At 39.6% G+C, this 21,037-nt stretch overlaps 2 protein-coding genes across 3 annotated transcripts in view; both read right to left on the bottom strand.

Moving 5' to 3' along the window:
- The window catches only part of LOC128259909 (venom dipeptidyl peptidase 4), an 86,167-nt gene extending 85,322 nt beyond the window's left edge, over positions 1-845 (bottom strand). For both annotated transcript variants that reach the window (XM_052992536.1, XM_052992537.1), the window contains exon 1: positions 497-845. The gene's annotated coding sequence lies outside the window, so the exon portion shown is untranslated. The remainder of the gene's footprint in view (positions 1-496) is intronic.
- A 2,597-nt stretch (positions 846-3,442) lies between these two features.
- Positions 3,443-21,037, bottom strand: part of LOC128259911 (glypican-6) — a 42,565-nt gene continuing 24,970 nt past the window's right edge. Inside the window, exons 2-8 of the mRNA XM_052992543.1 lie at positions 12,314-12,478; positions 11,738-11,972; positions 8,433-8,589; positions 7,836-8,102; positions 5,343-5,920; positions 5,114-5,283; positions 3,443-4,905 (exon numbers count right to left, since the gene is read on the bottom strand). Coding sequence (XP_052848503.1) covers positions 4,445-4,905; positions 5,114-5,283; positions 5,343-5,920; positions 7,836-8,102; positions 8,433-8,589; positions 11,738-11,972; positions 12,314-12,478 — 2,033 coding nt within the window. The 3' untranslated portion in view covers positions 3,443-4,444. The remainder of the gene's footprint in view (positions 4,906-5,113; positions 5,284-5,342; positions 5,921-7,835; positions 8,103-8,432; positions 8,590-11,737; positions 11,973-12,313; positions 12,479-21,037) is intronic.

Below are 21,037 nucleotides of genomic sequence, written 5' to 3'. Positions count from 1 at the left end.
AACAATGAAAATAAGCCCCTAATAAAAACTTGGTTTTTAAACATTGTTATAAGGCAGCAGGTGCTAAATTATTGTTTATTCTCTACTGTTTTAAGTACGATTATAAAACTATTATTTATTTTTAGTCATCTCTAACAGATAATACAGCTGACAACTGTTGTTCAGCTGGCTGGTAATTGCGCGCGTAACGAGGCAAGACACCGGGCCTCAGCAACCTTCAACCATAAGCAACTGTTGCAGTTAGAAGACTAGACTTTCAGTGGTTTGATGCGGCCCAAAAAGCTAATATCGTTAGAAAGACTAGCTAGCTAGTCGGTGGCAAACTGGTTTTCATCGAACAGCTGTAAACATAAGGGAGCAACGAGAAGATGAAGACGATGTTGACTTTAAAAGTCAAACGTTAACTTGGCCAGATGCCCGGAGAAACACCGAAAAAGTTTATCTCACTCCAAATGTTTATTTATGAAATTTAAGTGTTTTGCCTTATGATACTTACGCGGAATTGCGGATGAACGATAGCGAACTGAAATATTGCTGATTGCCTTATCAATTTGACTTTCCAATGGAAGAATTGGGGACTCATCACAGTAATCACAAGAAAATTGTCTTCAATTTCCACTTTCGCTTCGACCACTTTTCATTTCATCTCACGACAGCACTCACGTGCGCCTCCCCTTGCGTAATTATTCAAATTCAAATTTTTTGCAATGGATCAAGATTCGCGCATCTCATAGATATATTTTCGTGTGCACAAGACAAGGGGGCTCCAGGTTTACGTTTCGAAATTTTCTTTTCAGCCGTTTATTTCTCACGTTGCGTTGGCAGCAGTTGTTTACCGTACGCCGCTCGCGAGCTCACTGAAAAAGCCTCATCAAGCTCCCCGCGCACCCAAAGATATACAGAGAGTCAGATATTCCGACGGATGGAGCGCCTGAGATCTCGGAACTGTTTCGTTTTGCCTCGATCTCGGAGTTTCCACGCTCTCCAACTAGCCGGCCCTATAATTGAATGAATGAATTTCGGTACATAGAAAAAAAAATGTTTCCAAAATTTGTCATCAAATGGGTATATGTTACATATTAATGGTTTGAATCTAAAAATATAAATCCAATTTGTAATAATGTATTTGTTGCTGGTGAAATGTCCCAACTCGAAGCATAACCTGTTGGAACAAAAATGTAGAGTAAAGAAACAATTTTTGTATTTTGAAATGTATTTTAAGGCAATCATTGATTTTGTTTCAATTAGGAAGATTGTCTTTATATTTAGAGGTCTATGGAGGACTATTTAGACACACAAAAACCAAGTTAGTTAATAAATAAAAAACCTTCATGATTATAAAGAAAATTATTTTAAAGATTTTTTAAATTCCTGTTTATTTTTTTTTAAACTTATCAGGAATTTTATTTAATTTTTAAAGCAAGATACTCTTTGAGTACTTCCAAAAAAGATTCAGAAAATCGCGTTAATGATAAGATAAGATCGACGCTTATCATTTCTCGTTGGTATTGCCTGCGTTTCAGAGTGATGATATTTTCCTGGCATGGCCACACGTTTTAAGTTACTGCTCTTCAAATCCGACTTTGAACTTGTATCTTCCTGCGCATTCATTCTTTTCACTCCGCGACGGGTCTGGCCGTCTTTGTTACACTCATTTCCAATTACCAAAACGCCAACAAATTTGATTTTCTTTGACTTTAATGTCAACAAAGGTGTGGCAACCTGATAAAGAATGGTTTGCAAAAGAGTTTTACCCTGTTTTTTATACCCTTGCAGAGGGTATTATTACTTAAGTCAATAGTTTGCAGCTTAGGATATTTTCCTACCCTATAAAATAGAATGTATATACTTGATAAGCATCCCGATACCAAAAAAAATTAAAAGTTTAGTCTTGAAAATAAACTGCAGACAGTATTAAAGTATAATTATTAGTTCAATACTGAATAATTTAAGCCTCTGACTTTTTAGTTTCATTTCTATACAGAGGAGTCTAAAACTGTAGTCTTAGGCCTTGTTTTTAAACAACATAAGTTTTATTTTTATACTTTCCGTCTTTCAACGTCATTCTCATTCTCTTAGTTTTAAAACTATCTGGTTTGAACTTTTAAAATGTCTTCTTTCTATTGCAGGTAGTATATATGTCGAAACAGGACGGATTGGACAACTATATCATATAAACATTGGAGTATTAATTGCGGTTTTAATTTTGCAAAAATCGGAAAACGATATTATAAAGCTGGTATAGGAGCGATCTAAACATGCATCGAATAGAACTTTATTTTTTTTTTAAATATATCGCATAAAAATCCAAATTTATAGTTTTCATATATTACTGCCGAAATTACGTTTTTTTTTTTTTTTTTTAAATTGGTTTAATAATATTATGCTGACAACGTTCTTTACAGATTTACACGCAGAAAACAACCCATTTAATATAAATTTTTCGCATTTTTTTAGGAAGCAATGAAATGACCGATTAGTTTTTTAAAAACAATGCCAACCAAAATACGGTTAGTAAATAAATGGAATTTTGTTATAATTTTCATCTGTATAAAAAACATTGCCAATAAATAGAAGGCTATGGTTTTACCGCTTAGTGTTTCAAATAAGTAGAAGCAAAAAGACGAACAGAAAATTATCCCAAATTTGAACTCATACAGAAAGACTTAAAACAGTTGATAATGTCTTCTTTAAAACCATCGGAGAAACCGAGCACAAGCTCCGCCTTGCAGGAAGCAATATGCAAAGGAACAAGAGTGTGCTTTAGCCGAGACCCAGAATTTTGATGAGATCGACAAGCGATTGGAGATGCTTTTGGCCCGTGTAACAACTCTCGAAAGATCGCTGAGCAAGTTAACTTCACCATTCAGCCATCCTGCTCTGCAGGAAATCGAGAAGATACCGATGAGGAATTAGAGGGCTTTCAGAACGTGTTGAACGCTCAGGAGCGTCAACTTTCGGACTCTGCGGTTCACGAAGATATCGAAGAGAAGGAAGAGGTCGATCCTATTCAAGATTAACCTGAAGAAAATTAAACAATTAATAAGTGATTATAATGCTCTGAAGCATAATAAAATATCTATTGTTGTTAGTTAATGGCAGAAAATCGTGTAAAATAATAAAAAGTACAAGTAGCATTCCAAAATAACTCTTAAAATTTTTCCAAATAACTATATTTTCCTTCATCAATTTTAAGGCTGTTTAAATTTTAACGGATTTTATTTCTGGAGATTGTCAATTTTACATGAGAATTACACAAGTTTTCTACACATGCTTACTAGCGCCATCTACCACTGGTAATTTTTCAGGTTGTTGGCAACGCCGTTTATGTGTAACGGCTGTCTATTTTAAATTATGAAAAACGTGTATATAAAATAATTTTAAAATCATTTCAAGTTTATTTTTATAAACGAACCACAATCCATTAAAAATGCCAACCCAATTTCTTTGTTACTTTTTGTATTTTTTCTTTTTCTGTTTGTTTTAATACAATATATAAAAACTAATAAAAAATCAAAAATAAATATAAATATGTAGGTTTACTCAGTTTAGTTTGAAATGCGCTTGATGGCTGGCAAAAGTCAGGGCTGTCTACGAAAGATACAAGTTACAAAAAGCCGTGGCTCGGACGCTTTTCTATGGCCATGTCAACGTAAATTGGACTTCAGTTTTTAGATTTATCAGTTAGACTACAGTTACAAATTAGTTATTGCTGTTGATGTTGGGGCTAATTGAATTCGTGTGATGTTGCAATTTGCTTGTTACATATGCGCGTATGCATAAATATAATACAAATTAAATATGTAGGTGTATGTGTGTTTTTACTTAGGTCTCTAGGGGCTAAAGTGTGTATAGTTAATTTTTGCTAAACGATCACATTGAACAGGCACTCCGCTCGCACTCACACTCGATAAAAGCACTCACTCCGCGACACTCACGCATTCACTCTGGCTTACAATTATAATTTCGCACTTAGACTTAGAGTGTGGGGGGCAGGGGCTTTGGGGGCTTACTAAACTAAAATGGGCTCGTTACGTATTCTCTCTCCTCCTCTAATTTCTTGTTCTCCTAACGCGATTCGGTGACGAAACGCTTACAATCGGGCCTTTTCCCATTTTACAATAGCATAGGGCTTACAAAAATGAAATACTAGACTTAATGAACTTTGTTTCTGCTCATGATTCACAAGCTTAATGTCAGGGGATTTAAATCTATTACAAATTCGCAAATTCCTGCCATGGGTAAAATTCGAAAAAGGCCCGCATATTCTCGATTGCGTTTTGATTGCTTCTATCAAAAGTTTTTATAAAATTTTGGACTCGCATTTCGTATATAAGGGTTGCATGTAGTTCTGCTAATAACATTTTGCTTCACGGATGAATGACTGAGAGGTGTAGGGGATGCAGCCGTGCTCCACCTTGGCTGCCTTTCGCACATTGAGTAATCACAGCAAATCGGCGCAAACGCCGCCGAACCACGCCATATAAAGCGGCAGCAAATAAACAACCAGAGCGCGACGCAGGGTCATCTTCTCCGGGGCATCGGATGATCGATTGTCATCGCCTCCGTTGGCCTCCGAGTCGCCATGCCCTCCATCCGAGTCCTCCTCGTCGTCCTCCTGCCGGTGCTCCTCATCCAGATCGTTGTGATCGTGGTCGAAGTGGGTGGTGTGGATGAGCGGATTCTTGTCGTCACCTCCGCTCGTCGGTCGTGATGTGTGCGTGGGCATGTGCGGCCGGCCACCGACGTCCTCGTCATCGTCGTTGTCCGCATCCACTGAGGGACGCTCCACGTCCGGTTTGTTGCTCGGCTCGAACGGTCCCAGGCCGGAGCCCTCGTCGTCGTCCTCGTCATCCTCGGAGCCGGATCCCGAGCCTGCTCCACTGCCCGCATATGGCAGTTCTTCTGTAAAAAAAATAAGGGAGTCAGTAAAGTGATTGCATAGATTTATTTAATTCACTATTTAGTCTTTCAGAAATTATTTAAATTTAGAAAAATTTGGAATAAAAAAAAAACAAATCTTTAGAATCAATTGATTATATTATGACAAAAATATTATTTATTAAAATAATTTCTTGAAATTGTTGTAAAATGTGTAAACAGGAAAACATACCTTGTTCGCTCCACTCTACATCCTGACCGTTGTAAGCATTTCGCAGATGAACGATGGCATTCTTTAGGTGGCTAAGTTGCGAGGACATCTGAGCCGTTTGCTTAGTGCTGGCAGGATTTCCACTGAACTCTGGGTTTGAGCCGTGCTCCGTGGTGATCGAGTGCATATACCTGAAAGAAAAGGTAGGGTAAATAAAGCTCTATTCTTTATATATGAATATTATTCTCACCTGTCGATGGTGTGCCCATTCCAGCACATGCCGTCCACATCGGAGCTGGAGGCTATATCCTCGTTGCTGCAAACAGAATGCGGCAGGTTGGACCAGAACTTCTTGTAGTCCTTCACCCGCTGGCGAATGTCCCTCACGATCCTGTCCAGAATCGGTTCGCGTCCTCCGCCTCCACTTTCGTTGTCATCGTCATCGTTGTCGTCGCGATTGTTTTGCTGCTTGCGTCGCTGCTGTTGTTGCTTGCGTCGTTGCTGTTGGCGCCTGTTGTTGCCACCACCGCCTCCGCCTCCACCTCCACCAGCTCCGCTGCCTCCTCCATTTCCGCCCTTTCCAACTCCCTGCTCCTGGGACTGCGGACCCGAGGAATCCTGCGAGCCTGGCTCGGCGGCTCTGCGCTCCCTCAGCACAATCGCTTCATCGAGAGCGTCATCAATGTCCAGCGTATCCGCCTCCACAGGGCTCTTCGCATTAAGCACTTGGACTCCTTGCATTTTGGGGCTGATGGAACGCTTCATTTTCTTCAGCTTGGGCCTACCGCAGCCCTGGAACACTCGGTTGGTAATGTCCTGGCCAGAATCCTGCAAGCAAACCAATGTTGTTTATTAAATATTGTTAGGAAATGCATATGGATATGTGGCAATATGTATAGCACAACCAATAGAGAAAGTCAATATTTGGAATTAAAGAATACAAGTGTGATATAAGCACAGATTTGAATTACTTTCAAACATAATATATTATAATATATAATTATTATATAATTAATGCCTCTTTCTTTAAGTCCCTTAATAATAATTTCAAAAACAAACTTATTACACTTTAAATTTAATATAGCAAACTTAAACCAATGGAAATAATAATCGTCTAAATGATTTCATTGACCTTACAGAATCAAAAAAAAAATATTTGCATCGATTTCTATTACTTTCAGACAGATACTATACGAGAGTTTTAATAATTCAAAAACAAAGTTGATAGATCAAACTTGAACCAATGGAAGTAATCGTCTAAATGATTTCATTGACCTTAAAGAATCAAAAGTAACAGCTTTTTAAAAATATATTATATTTAATGAGAATTAGAAAGTTCCAAATCGAAATGACTTTTTGAAACCAGTTGCGCGGGGAAATCACATAATTTCCCATACTCAACAGCAATTCCATTCACACCCCACTGAGTATAGCCTCTTAATGGCTATTTATAGCTAGTTTTTATTGACCCATTCCATAGATAAGAATTGATTTCAGCCGGCTACTCATTATGAGCCACTCAAGCGACCAGAGACCTCTTCGCAAAGAGTCAACTCTCGACAGAAGCTCGCGCTTCGTCTGTCTTATCAGCACTCCTATATCTCCTGTGTTATTTCTTTCTATGGCCCCTTCCCAGCAGTTTACAGTTTATATAATTACGGAGGTTGGGTCAGGTTGGGGGTACGGACTTTGACTACGACGGTTCATCATAACTGTCGACCCGACCGGGCGATGGCAATCATCAAAAGCGGTTCGTCGGTTCAACTAGAGAAGCCGAGACACCGGGCAAGAAACTAATCAGAATTAAAATTGAATACTATTTCGCATTTTGCATTTTTGGCCTTTTATGGGGCCGTCGACCAACAACATACACCGGCAAAAGTAAACACATTAAAAGCCAAATGCCGAAACACAAACAACAACAGCAATAGATACAAACAAAGGCAGCGAATAAGAAGAGCCCGCAGATGAAAAAAGAAATGTATAAATTTTAAATGGAAATATAAATTAAATTCATATGCGAGCCAAATGTTGTGCAAATAAATCGTAAAAATGGCAAACAAAACAACAAACGCGGTGGTGACGATAGGTCGGGCGATCCAAACAGAGAGGTTTAAAATATTGCAGTAATCAAAATTCAATAAGTTATGGCCATCCAAGTGTAAATTATTCTTTTGCTTTCTGTGTAAATGTCGTGCATAATATTTGTGTTATTTTTGAAAGAAAATTTATGCCTTTGCATATGATGATGGCGATGATGGAGGATAAATCATGTTGAATTAATTGAGGCAAAGTAAAAGTACTTTAAAATATCTAAGAATGAAAACTGGGAAAACTATTTACATATATTTATTGAAGATAAATTTATCTATGAAACAAATTAACAATTTTTGTTTTCTTACATGCCATCACCTTAGAACAGAAACTTAAGTATTAAGCTCCATAAATTTCTTCTAACGTTGAATCCCACATATCAATCGCCACGATCTCCTACGGTTTTCCCCAAGAATTACTTCGGGACTCGTTTGAAATGTATGCGAATTAACTAACCACGCGTAAACCACTCTGACACACTGACAGTTTTATGCGAGCATAACTTAGAGTTCCACTGCGAACGGGCCAAAGATGAAGCTAACCAGCAGCTGCTTGGCCAAACGAGTTACAAATTGCGATTGGTATATGCAAATGCTAATGATAATGATAATGATCCCAGCCTATCCAATTATCCCGCCGTAGATCTCACCTGGAAGTTCATGATTGCCTCGGATATCTTTATGTTGAGTGGTTCCACCACCATCACAATATTGAAGGACCCGAGCAGTCGCTCAGCCACCTTGTCCATGGCCATGGCGAAGTTCTCCCACTCGCCGTCGAACTCGTGCTGGTAGTGCAGACATCCCTTGATGACGTTCACACAGTAGTTGGTGCAGGGCTTCTCCGTGTAGCCCTTGCAGGCGCCGCAGTGCTGCATCTTGGTCAGAGCTCCCGTACAGTCGGCATTTAATCGGACCTACAGGTTGGGAAAATAAACCAATTTGAAATATTGTCATTTTCTGTGAAGAAGTGGTTTTTGCATTTAAAGCCTTAATTTATTTAAATTTTTAACACATTAAGGTCGCTTAAAACCATAAATAAGTAACAAGAAAATTATTACATTTTTGTTATTTACATATTAAGTAGATTCTTTCAAATTTAAACATGAAATGACAAAATTATTTGTCACCACTATTAACCGTAGTCAATTTTAAGAAATTCTTTCTGTCAACTGAATTTAAAGTGTTTCAGTGAAAGTTCTGATTTAGGTTGAGCTACAGGTTTTGTACAACTTTTCTTGACTTACATTGAGGACCTTTTTGGCCACCTCGGAAGCCGTGGTCAGTGCCTGTCCGTAGGTGCGCGTGGCCACGAAGGATCGCTTGATTTGGACGGACAGCTTGTCCGGAACATCCCCGAATGGCTTGAGCTCCTTCATGTGTTCGCTGACGCATCGCATGTAGCTGGAAATGCAGAGATGGGTGAAAAATGAGAGCGGAATGTTGGGGAAAATATTTTCATTGGGTGTGGTGGCGGCGGAAATTTGCTCTTGTAAATAGCACGGCTCAACGCCATTGCCTCCGCCCGCGACTTCATCTTCATTGCATTCTTCTCCGCCGCCGCACAACTACAATTTTTATGCGGAAAAATCATAAAAATAGTTGCTCGCCATGTGCTGGCGTTGTTGATGTTTTTGTTCCCCTGCAGCACCTCTACGAGTGTATGCCTAGTTCTACAGTTTGGCCATCAGGCATGACAGTCATTGCACTTGTACGGCTGCTTTCGGCCCTCACTGTCACTGCCTTCGCCATTATGGTCAAGAAGTCGCTGGTCCCCAGTTGCCGTCGCCCCTCCACTTAGGCTAAACAATTTAGGAATTACTGCGAGTTGCATTCGCAGAGGTGACAGATCAGTCAGGCGGCAGCACCAGCTGCTGGAGCTGCCTGATGGGAGGGAAGTTTGAGCAGTTTGCAGTGCCAAGATGGTCATTTACGCTAATTACTTAAGTTCGCAAAAAATTTAAAATATTAGTTTTCTTACTATGCTGTTATAAGCTTTATTTATTAACATTGCTTAAATTGTAAAACACATAAATACAAAATGCCTTTCATAATATGATGTATTTTGAGATGCTTGAATGTTTTTTTCATTTACGACTATTTTCAGTGGTCGCAAATTACTAATTAACTAAAGGAAGAAACTTTTATCCACCACTTAACTTTTACTAACTCCTTAGATTGTGTTTCCTTTGCCAGAAACCTATTCCCTTATTTGTGATGCCATTCGACGCTTCATGTTTAGGCCATATCGCATATCAGTGTTGTATTGAAACACCCGTTGGCTTCTCATAGTTTTCTCCCTGATTTATCCAAACCCCTCATATCTGCCATCCAAACTAACTGTTTGAGCTACCCCCTCATTAAACGTGCAGGAGAACCTTGGCTCCAGGTCCAGCTGGAACCCTATGTTCCACCGGGGCATGTGATCCATTCTGAGGGCAAAACCATCGCAGTTCTGGCGACCGACCAACCGCACAGAGCAAACAACAGCCACAAACAAATAACCCCCCTGTTATGCACAAGCAAAAAATAGTCTTTACTTCTTGAAATCTGAATAAAAGATTTAATGGGTTATGTGCATCTTGAAAACCCAATACTTTAAGCTTTGTTTTTTGTGTTTATTTATATTCAAACATCAATATGTTTTAATCTGTTTTGGAGCATACATTTTTATGATGTCATAATTCTTAACTACAGAATTATTTTTTTTTATAAAAATGGTAAATACTTTCGGACAGTGCAGAAGGGGCAGGCGGCAGGCAAGTGGCGGCAATTACGCGACATCGTTGTTGTCGTTGCTGCTGTCCAATGGCAATAAACGGACAACGTGCCAAAGCACGTACGACAAACTAAAACGATGACAATAAAAGCGAATAGCTGGAGCTCCAGTTGGATTTGGAGTTGGAGTTGGAGTCGGAGCTAAAGTCAGCGGCATCAATTGGAAAGCGCGTGGGTAACACGAGCCCTTCGAAGGGGGAGTGGCCGGGCCGGGCTGGGCCGGGACCGAAAGTCATTTGGCCAAGTCGCCGGTTACCGGAGACTCGTTCCAAGGCAATGAGCCAAGTGGGCGCAATTTTCGCTTTTTTTCCTCTTCACCATTTTGGCGGAAATGCGAGCAGCTGACACAGGAACTGGCATAAAGTGTGGTTTTTGGTTTTGGCTGGGTTATGGGATTGGATGGAATGGGAGTTGGTTGGTTTGGTTTGACTAGCATACATGCTGGCTTGGAATGGGTTGGTTGGGATAAATAAATCGCAGTATGTAGAATGGTTGTAGGACGAAAAGTAATGTAACTCATGTGGGAGATAATCTGTATAAATAGCTGTAGGCTGAAACTTATGGGAAATTGGTTAAGCTTCTTTTATAATTTGTAAACCTGAGTTGATAATCTCTTCCAAGAGAATACAAATTCTATAGTTAAAACACTTTAAAAGAGCTTCTAGTTTATACGATAAAGAAAGTTCTAAGGGAATATCGTTACAAATTAAAAATCTTTTTAATTATACATTTTATTAGTTACGTATGACCATCATGGTTCTGAACGAAAGTCGTTATTTTTCCCAAAATCCATTTCAATTATACTTTTAATCGTTTTTGGGTATCTATTTCCATAACTAGTGATTTTTTAAATAATCACTATGGACGGCAGTAGATGTAGTGACAATGAACACCTGTAAGCGTGCGCAAGGAGTCTACTATATATTCGAAGTCAGCTCAGAATAGTCCGATCTTAAAAAATGATGTTGCAATCAAAAGGTATAACTTTTACAAGAGTTTGTGTTTTGGAGAAATGGGGGTGAAAGTTCAAACAAAAATTTTTATCTTACTGGAGCTTTTGGGGCCGGTCGAGCAAAAGTCTTACTTTTATGGCATGGTTGTATTCTCGCATTAAATACGCGCCAACGACATCACAATCCGATACTCCTTAAAAAAGATATTCACTAAAAAGTATTACTTTTTTTATACAATTAGTTTGGTAATCGGCACGCTGCTTTGAAATTTTGCGTAATGAAGCCGATTACGAAACAAATTGAATAAATAAAATAAAACTTTTTTTGCTAAAATAAGAAATAGTAGAAATACAAAAGTTTTTGGCGTGGAAGGTGCGATCGTCAAGTTAAATTTATTTCGTCAAGAGTAGTTTTTGTTTGACAAATTTCTATGCTGGATACATATTTTTTACTCAGCGTTATTTAATAACCTTTAGTTATGCTTTTCTAGAGCGCCTTTTAGTCAACCAAGTGAAACTTCCCCACAACTTCCCCATTTTCTCTTTGTCGTAAGCGTTTCAACCGCAATCGAAAAATCTGACGAAAACAAGAGCAACTTTAAACTCGAGGAGTGAAGGAAAGAAAAGCTTATATCGAATCGCTAACTGAAATCGCACACCGGCCGTGTCAAAGTTTCGACGGCCCGTCAAGTCAGTTAGTTGTCGCCGGTCGACAGCCCGAGACACTTTGCGGTTTCACACGTTTTGTTTTTGCGAACCGGCGGAGGTTTCCAAACTCGGTCCCGCTTTGGAGCCAGGGTTTCGATTTCGCAGCCTACTCACTTTTCATCAAAGGTGTACTGGGTGTTCAGCACGGTGAACATCTTCTGGTACAGCGTGTTGAAGAACTTGTCCATGACCTCCAGCAAATCCACGCGGCCGTTGGCAAAGTAGGTCTCCAGCTCCTTGAAAAGGTCCGAGAAGACATACGAATTCCGCTCGTAGATGACGCCGTAGGTTCGAATGAACATGCTGTTGAACTGAGTGCGCGACTCTTTGAGCAGGGCGATGAAAATTTCTGCAAGCGGAAAACCAAATTAGTGAAAAATGCATCGATATTTAATTGTGCGCTGGGAGGAGGATAAGAAGCGCACATCCGCCCAGGCCGACTCAATGTTTAGAGTTCGATTTTATTTCTGGCCTGCATCCGCTGGAAAATAGAACGCAGCCACATCCGCATTGTCGCCTGCCACTTGACATTGTCAGTAACTCGAGATCATGTATCCACATAGATCATTGGTCTGTGTGAGGGCAGAACCACTTGACACTCGAAAATCTTTAATCGGTGGCTTCTGTGGCATTTTCAAGTGGCTCGTTGACGCATCGAGCTCTGGGTTGAAGCAACTAACGGAGACCTACCTTTGAACTTTGTGGCCTTGCTGCCCAGGATGCCAGACATCCGAGATATCTGGTCCTTTGTGTGTCCCTCGAGTTGCTGGCGCGACTGCATCGCCATGCGGGTCTCCATGTTGTAGGTGCAGCATGTGCCCACCGATGGGGACTCACAGTATCGGAGGACACGTTCTGGAAAGAGGAAAAAAAGATAATTAAAAAATTGATTAATTAGTTACTAAAGTCAAAACATTAAAGTTACTAAAGTCAAAACATTCATTTCCTAAATACCTATTATGGTTAAGTTAGTTATAACTCCTAATATTTTTGGTACAAACTTTGCAGCTTAGCTTCTGAACCATTTTTCATACCCCAGAAGACAATGTTTCACACTAATTTAAAAACAATTCTCACATAACTGCTGCTTCTGTTGCCTCAAATCTAGTTAAACGATTTTCGAGGTGTACAATTCTACTGGCTGCCACTTGTTTGCACTAACATTAGACCGATTCCCAGATGCATTTGGGCCGAGAACGCCTAATGTTGCATCGCTGCCAGCCACGAATGAAGGTTTATCAACATTCCAGGAACTCGCACTGGAGTCGAGTGCAACTTGCCACTTGACATGGTAACCAAATACCAAATACCAAATACCGAAACCAAAGTCTGACCGGCTAACAGCGATTCTTTGGAAAAAACAAACGAAGCGTAGCTACCGTCGAAAGCAAGTAACCCGAAGCAGAACCTGAAAACAAATTCAGCCTAAGGCCAACAGAAAAAAGTCGGATACGGGTGTGGCGGTCTAGAGAATCCCCAGTCCCTGGCTTTTTTATTTACGCAAACATTTAACACATTTTTTGAGAGAAAATTAGAGGAAAATATGCATTAGTTCCCTGCAACGATGAGTTCATTTCGGGAGACTACCTATTTTCCCCCAACTTTATGCGATGTTTTTATAGCCGCCCCTGTTCCTTGTTTATTTAGACAATTCCCGGGCAGAGAGAGGTGGATGGCAGATCGGCGATCGAAAAGTTCAACACTAATTGAAAGCAAACAAGTTGGAAGTTGTTTTTCGGCTCTCGATCCACATCCAAATCGGAATTTGTATTTATATTCCATTTCGTTTTTTGTGCGCTCATAAATTGCCGCTGCCCAGTTAAATGCATCATCTGCCGTGCACACATACCTTCTAGTATATGGAGTGCAGCGCATTTTGTTTATTTCTTTTATAAATTTAGATACTTTAGTGTACATTTTTCGACAGCCGAATGTAAACAGAGTTTACTTCCATTCGCTCGGCTCCATTGCCCCATAATTTCCCCAACTTCCTCGTTTTATTGTCTGTGCTCGGCTGCTCCGTTTTATGGTCTTTACTAATTGTTATGTTGCACAAGATATGAATTGAGTGTGGCACCAGCTACGGACTCGAAAACGACCCAGGCGCAGACCCTTGCGAGTCCTGCTGTCTGCGGGGGCTCCCTATATCCTGGGGCTTATCTAAATTGGCTCGCTGTCTGTGGTTTCCCCTTTTAATTGTCTGTCGCGGGGGTCGTTGTTGGTCCTATGTGACCGGCATGGCAAATGTTTGGCTGGGATTTCTCGGTTTAAGACCATTTGAGTTAATTGAAATTGTGGAAGATAAAACAGCTCAAGATTTGATGGGAAAAATATAGTCACACAACGAAGATAAGTGAAATCGACAATAAACAAGTGAAGTTCATTGGCAGTATTGGGAATATATTTTAATAAAATTATTTCAAACGAGATTATTTATTTGTTAAAGTGTAAGGAGTTATGGTTTATTGCTCTTTTCAATCGGGTCTTCATCAGTCCATTAACTTTATCCCAATTTTCCCGTTGGGATCATTGTACTATATTTACTACACCTTTCCAGATTTCTATCCTCTTTTGAAAACCCATTAAAATGCCACGCAAAATGACAGCCATAAACTAAACCACACACAAACACAAACACACATGAATTTGGTCACCCCTCAAAAGGTCCCTAGATCTAATCGATAAACCGTAACTAAAATCTACGATAGAATAACATATCGGTATTAAAGTAACGCCAATGATTCTTTGCCAGCCATTTTTATGAATTGCTGCATAATTTTGCCGGCAGACAACAATGGGAAATGGGAAATGGGAAAAGGGGCAGCGGGGGATACCAGATAACAAATGTTGCCAGGCGGCAACTTCGAGGGGGGAAATCACCAAAAAAGGAAGCCGGAACGACGAAGGATGGAAGGTGTCATGAGCATAATAAATGACCTCAACTTACCGATATGGCATTTTCCCTTTTTATTCTAGCTGACGCTGTGGAAATCACCCCGTTGTCTAATAGAAAACTTTGGCTTTGCTTGGCAAAAAGCAGAAGGACGACAAACAGAAAAAAAAAAACAAGTAACCGAAAAACCACCCAGAAAAGTGGGTGGCAGAGCCGCATACACCACTCCCACCCCCTGGGAGAGCTGGTCACATGTTTTCCATTTCCACGCGCAATCCACTTAGTTACCAGGAGGGTGGCAAAGGCGCAGGAAAAACTCCCAAACGACACTGGGAAAAAATACTGTCCAAATTACAAGTTTACTCGGAGACTCAATTTTAAATATTTATATTAAGATTAAAGTCAAATTTTATCTTTAAACTTGTGCTTTAACCAAAAGTAAGGGCTTTTTAAATGTAGCTGGACCAAATTTAATAGAATTTAAATTTTAAAAAATCGTAATCGTATTAGTATTTTTAACCCACCTCCAGTTTCGAAAACATAGATCTTTAAAAATAGTATTTTGAACATTCCCAAACGTGCAATCATATTTTTCTGTGCATAGCGACCCACCAGTGGATGTGAAATTTCATTTCAAATGATTTACTGTAACGATCAACAAACGCAGGAATTGCCCCAGACAGACGAGTCAACCCCCGAGGGTGGCGCTTAAAAGGGTGCGAAAGTTTAGCGAGCGTATCGCAGTCAATATCCAGAATATCCAGCAGCGATAAGTTCGGGGTGAGTGGAGAATGGGAGCTCAGGAACTTCCCAGCAGGCAGACATCTCATCCTCTCCAAGGTTAACTTTAAGCTCATCTCTTTGGTAGTCGACGAAGACTCTTTAAAAGTGCGCAAAGTTGTCCCTAGTCGGGATGCTCAACAGGATGCTTGACACCGAAACAAAACCCGCATGGAAAACTGCACCCCCTAAGGTTAAAAACAAAGAAACCGAAACTGTCGGTTACCATGGGTGCGAAGGGGAGATTTTGTGGCTAGATTTGGTAAATTGTTTGGAACATGGAATGAGGCAGGGAAACCAGTGGTTTCCACTTGAGTAAGTACATTTTACAATTATAATTTTCCATTACCTCCATTATGAAATAATAAGAGGTTACAGTTTCGGAAAATATTTTATTAAATATATTAAACCCCTACAAAAATGGTATGCTTTATAAAACGTAATTTAAGAAGGGAAATGAAAATGATACATTCTTAGTTAAGATAAGCATTAAATGAAGAATTTATATTTCAAAAACCTAAATACAGCATTGATGCTGTCTCAGTTGTCCTGGGCCTCATTTAAAATGTGTGCTACATATTTTATCTCGTCAATATATTTTTATCGCATATGCATTTTCCGCTTCACAATTCCTGTCGGAAATGTGCCACTTCCATTTCCCAAGCTCGCACACTTGTGCATTCAAACTTTTTCTTTCTCCCCGCCACCCGCATCCTGTGGATTCCATCTCACTCTTTTGTCTGTACCTCTCTCTTTCTGGCCACTCTTTGTGCTCCACTTGGAGATGAAAAGCGCAAAACAAAAACACATTTGAAACTGTTGGGCGAGTGAAAAGCCGAAACCGGCAGAATGGAAAAGCCAAGAACAACAACAGACAAAGGCAAACGCCGAAAACTACACCCCTTTTTATCTAGGCAATACAGCATTATCAATGGCTGGAAAATGCAGGCAAAACTTAACTTTTGAGTCGAGTTTCAATGGCCATTACAAAGCGAAGAGCGCAAAAGCGGCAGGAGCGGCAGGATTCTCACTCATCGCTTCGTCCTTTTTGCGAGGCACACAAATGCGAGCCGGCAACTCGACCAGGCGCCCAGAATTCCCCAGCAGGACGATTTCGAAACTGTTGCACACGTGGACGAAAAGTTTTCAGCAAATAAAAAGAAAAATGTGGAAGAGGGAGAATGAATAGCCAGACAGCGGCAAAGAAGAGCGAGAAGAGAGAGCAGAAGAGAGGAAAGCCTGCGAAAGGGTCGTTGCACGCATGTAGCTTTCACTTTTCACTATGCTGCGGGGTTGAAAGAGTGAGACGGGCTAAAATAGTTCAGAAAAGTCACCCCAAATAAAAACAAAAAAAAAAACAAAATAAGACCGAAAAAGGAAATAAAACAAGCCAAAAAAATTGTCGTCGTCTGGCAAGGAAATTGCATTAGGCAAAGAAAAGGTTAAACAACCTGTGAGCTGCTGTCCAGTTGGCTTTTCTGCTTCTCGCTTTTTCCCCTTTTGTGATTCGACTTAAATTTCCTGTCTGCAATTTATTTCGTCTGCACAGAAAAAATAATTATGTTGAAATCAAAGTAAAATAAATAACTTTGTTTTTAAAACTTGTTTTTTTTTTATAAGAATTTATTTGCTGAAAGCACTGATGATTCTAATAAAAAAAATATCTAATACTTTCTTTTAATTTTCTACTTATTGAAATGGATTTTAATAAGATAAATATAAACCGAAAAAATTATATTTCAAATTAATTATGTTTTTTGTATCCTTCCTTTTAATTTATTTTCGGAAACAAAATAGTATTTTATTAAAAAATGTTTACACATACTATCTATTCAGTTTAAAATAATTTCTAAATTTGTTTAAGTGCTTCGCTTAGCTTCTTCTTGCACGGCTTTGTTCTGCTTCCCATTTTTTTCCCGACAGTTTGGATGATGGAAATTTGCTTGCTCAAGTTTTATGCTTATGGTAATGAGTTTTAATTAGGCGCACAGCAAACGAAGGCAGCAAAAGAAAAGGAATCCCAGCCACCACCGTTTCACCATCCAAAAGCCAAGCCACCACCCACTGGGTGGTAGTGCCCATGTCTTTAAACGGCAGCAAAGTTTCTGTTTTTAATTCAAATGTAAATTGAAAAGATTTTTTTCCTCCTAGGATATTATTCAAATTCCAGCAGCAACATCTGGCAGGAACTCATTTTATGCGCTGGAGCGAGTGTAATTTATTGGGTCAACACAGCAAGGTTCCTCTAACACTTCCGAAGGCAGCATTTTACTCTAACGCACAAAAGTAGTACAAACTTTGCGTTTATTTTTTTTTCAGGTCAGCAAATGCAATTAAATCTCAATTGTTTTTAAAGAACACTATATTTTTTGGTTTCGGATTTTAATGGCTCTTTCACTACACTCCATAAGCCCTGGAAATAGAAACAAACAAACGCCGAAGAAACTAATGTACTTCACTCTCGACTCCTCGAACAACACTCGGACTGCATGTGGACCGCAGTTTCAACACATATAACTCAATCGCCGCCACCCGCCGCGAAAAACATGGGAATTTCCAAATAAAAAAAACTATAAGCAAAGCTGAAGTTTGTACATATATTTGGATACTGGTAGGGATATTGGGTTCACTTCCTGTGGCCCACTTTGCCTCCCATTGCCTCCCACTTTGAAACTGGGATTTGCGATTCGGAAATGTGAATTAAGACAACACATTAATTCAGTTTTATTAGAAAATATACAATTCCAGCAACAGGATTTGGTAAAAGCGAAAAACCTCCATCGGTCAAAACAAAATTGCTTAAATATAAAAAAAGAAATACAAAGTAATGGTAAATGTGATTTGATGGTAAGTGCGCAAGAACTCTTTAAAATGTTAAGTTATATTAATTAAAAATTAATGTATCTAAAAGGGGCCCCCTTTCAGAATGTTATAGATTTATAAGTAAGCCCGAAACTCAAAAGTCATAACTGCGGTCTACCTCTGATAAGCAAAGTTAAGCAAAACTCTAGGCTGCATAGAATAATACTACTCCGGCCATAATTATCTCTATTTGTAAAGTTCTGCCCATTTATATTCTGCGCCTAGACAAATGTGTCGCTTCTTGGATAATTTCCTGTTGAAAAGTTTTGTGAAAACCGTTCGTTTTGCAACATTCAGATGAATAATGAACCTGGCGGAGGCGTTGACTGTTAATTCTGTGTCCGTCGGGTGCATATGCACCATTTAGCCTGCTTCGTCTTTTCACGCTGCCGGGAAACTCCCATCGCCCATCGCCCATCGCCCATCGCCCATCGCCCAACTCCCACCTCCAAACTCCCGCCGACTGACTATGTGTAATTACACAAAACGTGGGCTAGAATGTTGCATGGGAGATTTTCTTTCTTTCTTCGCGCTGGCTCTTCGCTCTTTCTTCGCTTTCTTCACGTACGCGGCGGCTCTTTTAGGCGTAATTAAAATTACTCAAAGGGGCTAGGGAAAGGTGTAGGGCATGTTTATGTTGCAAACACGTTTCATGTAAACATAGAGGGAAAGGGCGAGTGGTTCAAGAAGTCTTCCTGGTCGAAGGGTTGGAGGTCGCCAGGCTTTTTGCCTGATGAAGTGACGACGTCAACCAGAGTTTTCAAAGTTTTGCACATGTTTTGCCCATTTGTTTGGCTGCCAAGATGTATGCGGCCAAGCTGCATCTCTCGGCATTTTTAACACACCTCCCATCCATCCCAATGACAATTTTGAAATGCGCAAAATGTGCGAAAGTTTTTCATCACTAGCAAGGCGTACAGAAATAGCCTCCCACAAAACAAACAAATATTTTTCCCTTGGCGTAATTAGCCATCTGAAACATCTGTTAATTGGGAAACCAAAAGGGCGGAAAAAAAAGGGAAAAGCTGAGAATTGAAACTAGATGCTAGCAGAAAACTTCTTGGGAACAGAAAATCTAACAACTTGCACAACATGTGGCGAAAAGAATTCAGATTTATGTATTTAAAATCCCAGAGCATATTTCTACAAGCTTCCAATGCGGATATAATTAATTTATTTTTATGTTCCCTGACACATACGCCATTTTAAGTTTGCAGCTGAACTTTATCGACATGTTTCCACTAAATTTGCGCTGCTCTAATTACAAGCGACATTTTTTGGCTCTTTGCACATTGCTCATACGGCTCATTGTACATTTTTTGGGGGCAACAAAAGCAACAGCAAAATGTGTAAACAGCAAACAGGTTAAACAGAGGCTTTCCAGAGACCAAAACACACACGCTCCCAACAATGCCATTAATCAAATTTTATTGTTTAATTAATTTCGCTTGAATGAACCGAACTCCACGGCGGGGTGATGAGGCGGTGGAAGTCGGCCAGCGGCCCAAACAAACAAATCAGCCAAATATAGCTGAGAAATGGCATTCAATTCGTTCGATTTCAAAGGAAACCAACCGCTCAACTTGGCCCAGGTTCGAGATTCTGCCTTTGTTTACCTCGCCGTTTGACAATTATTGAATGTTTTTCTTGCTTTCCTCGTCTCCTATTTATTTGCAATTTATTCATCGCTGTTTCTGTTTGTCAGTTGATGATTTGTCATGGTTGGCGGTGAGGTAAGAAAATTGTCTGCTCTTTTCTGGGTTTATTAATCGAATTATGGATTGGGATCAGATATTTGATTGGATCACATTAGGTGGGATTTTGTTATTGTCGGTTGTTATAAAGGGTATTATTGTGTGAGCTGACAAAAACTTATGTAACCGAGTGTAAATGAGTATAAAAACCTTAATTAAACCTTAATTAAAACCTTATTAATTTATTTTCATAAATCTTTTTCTTATGTTACATAAGCAAACTAGATTTTTCAATCTACACTATTATTTGAAATAATATTAAAGTTTTAAAAAAGGAATATCAAAGTTACAACCTTATTCAATTTGTTCTCAATTCCTGTTTTATTGAACCACTTGCGCAACATTTCAATAACCATTTAAAACAATTTTATTCAATTTACATTTTCGCACCATAAGGCAAGTTAAAATTGAAGTGAAAGAAGTAGAGAGACAGAACCAGAAGGAGATAGCCCGGGGAGAATATCAGCTTAGGCCATGGTCAAAAGTGCCGCTAAGCCCAATTCAGACATGTTATGGCCTGGTTGATGTTTTGACTGGATTTAAATTCGATTTTGGACACGAGATAAAAAACCAGCGATTGGGAAAAGAGAGGAGAATCGAGGGGAGAAACTGAGAAAAGACAGAGATTTACCGAATGCAGCCAGCGTCCACTTTGTGTGTTTATTCAAAGCACGTTCCTGCGGTTCAGTTTCGACTTGCTTTGCTTTTATTTTTGCAATGCTGAAGACATTGACTACGTGTCGCTGTCAAACTGTGAGTGATTTTTTCCTTTTCTTAGCTGCGGCCAACACGAGCAGCATATTTTGTGTCCCAATTAAAAACGTTAACAATGACGAGTCACCGAATCAATTGGCAGGCTGTGCGCTTAAGCCATAAAAGAGCATTTAAGCCCCGGCTCTCACCCATTTTGCAAGCCTTTTGCAAAACCGCAGCGTTTAACCGCAAAAGCCATAAAATCTGAGATTTTTTCTATAACTTAAGCCCAGCAAAAAGCACAGAGTACACAAACGCGAAGGTAAAAAAATAATAACCAATTCCACCCTGGTCAAAATTGCTGTTGACCACAAAACAATTTGGGGCCCCAAGAGAAACGGGGAAGCGTAATTGCCTAAAATTTTAAAGCTC

This window comes from Drosophila gunungcola, assembly GCF_025200985.1.
Source record: "Drosophila gunungcola strain Sukarami chromosome 3L unlocalized genomic scaffold, Dgunungcola_SK_2 000009F, whole genome shotgun sequence".
Classification (NCBI taxonomy): Eukaryota; Metazoa; Arthropoda; class Insecta; order Diptera; family Drosophilidae; genus Drosophila; species Drosophila gunungcola.
This window is presented reverse-complemented; position numbering and strand designations above follow the sequence as displayed.